The 6,766-nt window shown below is 26.9% G+C and overlaps 2 protein-coding genes across 2 annotated transcripts; one reads left to right on the forward strand and one right to left on the reverse strand.

Moving 5' to 3' along the window:
• Positions 1–2,121: 2,121 nt before the first annotated feature.
• On the forward strand, positions 2,122–3,720 carry LOC134835084 (uncharacterized). The gene is made up of 5 exons (XM_063849940.1): positions 2,122–2,370; positions 2,459–2,550; positions 2,777–2,903; positions 3,276–3,294; positions 3,602–3,720. The coding sequence occupies exons 1-5, from the start codon at positions 2,211–2,213 to the stop codon at positions 3,693–3,695; spliced, it is 492 nt and encodes a 163-aa protein (XP_063706010.1). The 5' UTR covers positions 2,122–2,210; the 3' UTR covers positions 3,696–3,720.
• A 769-nt stretch (positions 3,721–4,489) lies between these two features.
• LOC134834425 (heparan sulfate glucosamine 3-O-sulfotransferase 3B1) lies at positions 4,490–6,006 on the reverse strand. The gene is made up of 2 exons (XM_063849074.1): positions 5,693–6,006; positions 4,490–5,636 (listed from the first exon to the last, which is right to left on the reverse strand). The coding sequence occupies exons 1-2, from the start codon at positions 5,825–5,827 to the stop codon at positions 4,755–4,757; spliced, it is 1,017 nt and encodes a 338-aa protein (XP_063705144.1). The 5' UTR covers positions 5,828–6,006; the 3' UTR covers positions 4,490–4,754.
• Between the last annotated feature and the right edge of the window lie 760 nt (positions 6,007–6,766).

Below are 6,766 nucleotides of genomic sequence, written 5' to 3' on the forward strand. Positions count from 1 at the left end.
TTCATAATGAAAATAGTATTATTATAGTGAGAAGATAGGAAAATATATTAATAATTTTTCATCAGAAATATTATGTAGATAGACGCAATTCAATTTTAGAGTTTAAAAGTTTTTCAAAAATAACGAGATTAATTATTATTTTGCTAATATAAACTTCAAGCTTCTACTGCACAACTATATTTCTCAATAATAATATCTTAATAAAACAAGATATGTTAAACACAAAATGTCTAGAAAGCAACTAAAAATGTCGTGCGTAAGAGAAAGTATCATTTAAAAAAATTGATAAAAAAGCGATGTAGATGTAAAGGATTTAATATTGTAATCATTGCAAATTCAAAGAAATTGAACAAAACATAGAAAAAATTTTATCGGTCAAAATCTTTGAGTATTTGAAAATGAGACATAAATAAATATTGCGAATTTAGAATAAAGATAATAATAAAGTTATTGCTACTATTAAACTAATTGTTACCTTTGAAAATATAAGTAAAAAATCATTCGCTGTGTCTCAGTTTTCAGTAAGACAATTTTAAATTAATATTAATTTAAAGTAAAACTATAAAAAAAATATTGACTGATCAATTAAATAATATAAATATAGAAAAATTGCTATCCTTATAAAACGTGAAAATTAATTGAATAGCTTATTGTTATGAAATTTTTAAGTTATTGAAAAAATAATTGTTATATTCATGTTATGCTTCTGTTGCACTTGAATTTCGATAAAGTTATGCATTTTATTAAACTATTTAACAATTAGAGATATTTTAACAACAGATTGTCAGAACTGCTGCATTAGTTTTTGTACGATACGCTTCTTATTTTATTATAATTGTACCATTGTTGTTCATTTTATTATAAGCTTCTTATATTTTATATAAACATATAAAATTATTTTTGTTTATTGTATAAACTCTATTCCAATTATTAATAATATTATCTGTGCAATAAAAAAATAACTGCTTATGATTGATAAATGTTCGATGATGATACATTGTGGCTTCTGAAGCTAAAAACTTGCAAGCTTAGCTCCAGAAAACAACCAAAACAAACGTTTGATCGCAAATTAATTTAAAATATGTAAAATTAAGCTGATAATTCCATCCACGCAAATTTTTGATAAAGAATATTTTTAACATGCATAGAAATAATGTAATGAACAATAAAGCAAAATTTACCTTGGTATGCAATTGAACAATATTTTTTTTTTTAATATATTTTACATCATGCCATGAATTGGTCTGTTTTGAATTATAATTTTATTAAAATGTGCAAAATAAAATGATAAAAAGTTAACAATACATAAAAAATATAAATTTGGTAATAATGAACAATATTTTATAATTTTTATTTTTATAGAATCATATTTTATGTAAATTTTGGTCAATTATATTTAATAAAAAAAACTACTTGTAATAAGAAATAAAAGAGACAAACCAGTAATACACAAACAAAAAACATTCGATGTCAGCAATAAATAAATGTTTTACAAAAAATATATTTTTTTTTCATTATTCACTTTTCTTAACTGAGCTAAATTTGTTATGTTTTGACTTTCATAATTTTTCTTTAATGAAATTCGTCATAATAAATATTTAATCCATGTTGTCACATACAAAAATATCCAATCGAGTCGCGTATTAAACCTGTTCTTATTTATGGAAGTAAATGATGATGAAAAAAAAATCTAAATTTCAGCTTAAAAAATAAGTATTTTTTTAGCAGTTACACTTCTCGGGTGAGGAACAAAATAAATTAATTAAATTTATTTATCTTAGCGGCATTTATCTGTAAAATTGAAATTTGAATTTATCAGTCAATTTTTGTATAATATTGTTACTATATTCCATTATTTTATTTATTTCATAAGTGGTTCGAAAAACAGCATTTGTCTATTGATTTGTATATTTACGTACCTATGTAGAAAAAACTGTCTGTGTAAAATTGTACTTCCAATACAATTAAATATACGTTTTAAGTTGTCTGGAACTGTCGCTTCCAGTACGTTGTTCATTTTTATTTGTTAATGTGATTCGTTCATTTGTCTTGGTTACAGTGCGAGAAATATTTTTTTATTTATTATTATTTTTTAAGTTGCAAAGTCGTACGCAGCTGAAGTATTATATTCTAAGTAGTGTGAATAAATATTAGAGTTTTAGGCGTTGTCCGCAAAAACTAAACAATTCAATTAAAACGCAAACAAAATCATGACTTTCTTAGAACAATTTCCACCTTTTCAAGTTTGCTGTTTGTGTATAAATTTACGAACGGGGTGTATTTTCACGGCGATTTACTTTATATTAGAGAGTATTGGACAAATCGTAGGGAAGGCAGTTTATCTTACATATGACAACCGAGACAATGACGGTAAAAAATATTTATTTTACAAATTGCATGTGCTTGTTCGCGCGTATTGTTGATGGAGGCACCTTGTACTTTTTATTTTGTTTTACAGGCTATGTGTTTTGGACTCTTTTAAGCCAAATTGCATTTTGGCACATCGTTCAGATTCTTCTGGGTGCTATTTTATTTTTGGGAGCCATAAGAGTAAGTATAAAGTTAAGTGATAAAAAATATTAATTATGCGTAAAAGAATTTAAAATTCCATTGTATCGTTAATTGAACACACAAATTATTCTATTTTATATATATATATATATATGTATATAATTATCGCATTCTTCACATGAACATGAATATCATTCATGCGTGTACCATTTTATTCTTTTTCTTTATAAAACTTAAATTTAATATAAAAAACTTATTTATATAGAAAAAAATTGGTATGGTCGGACTATATTGTTGGATACAACTGATTCTTTTGATTGTGGAATGCTCCTTCTTGGTCATAGCTTTGATCGGATATGCAACAAGTGCCGTTTACTACATTCCACTTTTTGGTAAGCGACTTCATTACAAATAATCAAAGCTGGAAATAAATGAAAATTGCGTTTAACACATCGCTACATGCATTTAGAAGAATAGACGCATGTGAACATTATAATGTCAAGGTTAACTATGAACTATTTTTATTGTATTCAGTATACGGATTACTGCATTCAAATGGGAATAATATACAATGCTTTTTGTATATAAGACTAATTGAATTCCGTTTTTTTTTATTGTTTATCTTTGCTAGACAATTTATTTATTAATATTAGTAATATATTATTTATATCAAATCAATTTCAAATAACACTATGAACTTCTAATCGATTTTCTCTGGGAAACTTTTAATAAGTTATTAAATATTTATTTGTTTTTTTTTTCAGGATTTCATTTTTATCTATGGTAAGCCTTGAAACATGTTTATTAAATAAACAGTGGTGAAAAAAGTGTGTAAAACTCGTTTCCGGGAAATATCCAAAAATCATTAAAAATTTGAACGAAAAAGGGAAAGGAAAACCCTTTATGGGAAATTCTTTAGTTTTTATTATCTTAAACAATTATAAAATTGACTCACATTTGAATTTTTAATTATTTTATGATAAAACCCGAAAAATGTACACCTTTTCCATCTCTGTTTGTGATATTAATAACTATACAATTCTCAATTATAATTAATAAATTAATTTATTTTTTTTTACACTACACACAGGTTATGTATAAACTCATACTTTTTGGAACTTTTAAGCGAGAACGAAAATCAATATAAAAAGAAATATAGACAAACTGATAGAGTGTTGCATTAAAAGTATTGTTAGATTTATTTCATTCACTTTCATCAGAAATTTTGTAGAACCAGTTACACAACCTAGTCATCATTGATAATCCGTCCATATAATTTAAGAAAAAAAAACCCAAATGTTTATATTTATTTTCTTTATCATTGAATTAATACAATAGCAAAATACAAAATTAAATTAAATTTTTATTTTAACAAATTTTATTCAAAATATTACTAACATAAATTATTATGACTACGTTTAGTCAAATTATGTTTTTGTTGTACAACTATAATCGGTGATACACAGTATCTATCCTCAAAATGTCAATGGTTTGTTCTATTATAATCAGAATTTATGTTGTCATTATTAAATGGACAGTTATAATAAGCTAACTTTAGCATTAAAATATTAATTTAACAAATATATTAACTACTTTTTCTAATCAGTATCAGTATTATCTAAAGCTATACATTTGAGCAAATAATTTTTTTTATTGTATCTTTCTACATTTGTATCAACTATTAGCCTTTTGGTTTTTTTAATTAACTATAAATGTAAATATTCAATAAGTGTATTTATGGTACGTATGTATTTTTTTAAAGCGAAGTACACAATGATTAATAAGTAATTGTCATATGCTTTTAATCGTTCTTTTCGTTATGTAATGGACATTTTGCGTAAATATTTTCACTCTTTTTCCATGAGATTAATTTCTATAAGTTTTGGATAACTCAAACAGATTAATGAATAAAAATATTTTACAACTGTTTTCACGGTTGAAAAAAGATAATGAAATAAAAACTTTTTTTGAAGTCAACAATAGGTAATATTTTTAATGTATATATGTATAATTTTAACGGTAAAGGCAAAAAAGATGTATATTATTGTAGTAATTGTAAAAGCTCTTCTATATAGTACAATTATTAAACTATCTTTAGCTTTTTGTATGAATAATTCGCATGAAATAGAAATTTTTGGTACTACATATTAGTAAAATATCTATCTTAGATCTAATAAATATCAAGTAGGTATTCAGATAATACAGAGTTTTGATTTTTTGACTTTATCTTATTAAAGGTACGATTATGGCCATCCAAAGTTTATTCCGCTCATGTCGTAAAACTTTTTATTGAACGGTTTATAAAACTCTCGAAGACGAAGAATTGCATTTGAATCAATATGTGGATGATTCCTACCTTTGGTTTTACCCAAGCAACGTGGAGTTGGTCTTGTTTCAGACTTCAGGAGACATGGAAAGCCCTTAGTTGAATTGAAGTAAAAATACTTTTCATTTATTACCCGTTTAAGTCCTAAGAAATCTTGAACACGTGCCATTTCAGCCACGGGATCGCTAATAAGTCTTTCACCACTGACAAAAAGTAATTGTTTTAGTGGAAAATATTTCAACCACCGTTTCAAGTATTTCGAATATACGCCAATTTTGACAGGACCCCATTTCGTATCCACAATACCTTGTGTTCCATTAATGAAGGCCAGCTCTTCGAATGGCTTGACATTGTGCTTTTTACTGACAGCTTGCGTATAATCTGAAATAGCACGCGTAACAGGATCCCTAACGACAGCTAATAATTTGGTTGCTGGATTCATTCGATGTACACGAATTGGCACTCTCTCGGTAATAAAATAACTAGGCGTTTTTTCCATAGTGATTTGACCGTCGACAGTCAATGGCATTTGCTTTCGATACCAGTTAAGACCTCTGCTATAATGCCGGTCGAAAAAATGTATCTCACTTCCGGAGGTACGAACATTCGGATGTAGTCGAATAAACTCTAGAAGCGCTCGAGTTCCGCATTTCTTGACTCCAATTATAAGGGCTGTTGGCAGGAGTTTGTTGAATTTAAGACCTTTCCGGAAATATTGGTACTTGGATGAAGAATCGTTGTTCACGTTGGCATCAAGTATATTTAGTGGCTCTGATTTGACAAAACGCCCAAATGGAGTCTACAACGAATATCGTTATTATTTTTTTTTTCTTTTATTTTTTTATTATTATTTACCTTTTTGATTGTTATACTAATACTCGACACAAAACAAGCATGTGTGTAATAAAATACGAGTATCAAAATGAATATCAATAAAATTATGAGAGTTCGATTGTTGATGCTAAATCCTCGTAATATGTTTAGTTGCATGGTTTATCACACTTCAAATGTCGTTTACTTCAATCCTCTTATTTCTGTTTCGATGTATTTTCGTGAACTCTACCATTTTTTTCTCTATGTTCGATATTTTTCCACCGAAATTCTTAAATTTTCACTTCCTGCAACTTGTAAATCGATAGAGTTTCACGACATTGTGTACAAAATGACTGTCAAACTATACGAAAGATGTAAAATTGATTTGATTATAAAGTAATATGTTCTACTTGTGTATGAATCAATGCATTTTGCGAGCCAAAGAAAGTCATTTGTGTGACACACAATTTGACAACTATTGGCAATGAATACATGTGTATATTTAAATAAAATGACTTTTAACAGTGTATTACAAGCGCAAGCGCACTGTTGATCAAGCATGTGGTCGATTTAATTCGCAATTTCTCTCGCAAACGATAAAAATTGTTTGATAAAATTACTTAAATTAATTCAACCAGCAAATTATTTACTTGGATGGCACTTACTCTTGTTTTTGCTCTAAAATAAGATTTGATATTTTTATTGATACAACTAAGTAGCACTTATGTATTATATTGTGTTTACAAACAAGTAATTCACACGATTCTATAAATGCGTGAAAAAATATATTCTATAAATATCTGACATCAATTAAAGTAAAATTTAAAAAAAATGTGAGAAGAGAATAATATTATAGATAAATACAGACGCACTATCCAAATGTTATGACGGTTGTGATACACTCTTCTGATTGATTTTCTGTTGATGTCTGTCTGTGCCGTATCTAAGTGTAAACGAATCAACGTTTTTTTAGAACTAATATTCAACAGATTATGATTTGATAGAATCATCTGAGCGTTCGAAGAATTTTACACAATGAATGGCACCTCACACATCGTTTAAATGTATTTTGTTTATACATATACTAGCGTCACCCGTAAACTTCGTTTTACTCGT

The sequence above is a fragment of the Culicoides brevitarsis genome, chromosome 3 (genome assembly GCF_036172545.1).
Source record: "Culicoides brevitarsis isolate CSIRO-B50_1 chromosome 3, AGI_CSIRO_Cbre_v1, whole genome shotgun sequence".
Taxonomy (NCBI): domain Eukaryota; kingdom Metazoa; phylum Arthropoda; class Insecta; order Diptera; family Ceratopogonidae; genus Culicoides; species Culicoides brevitarsis.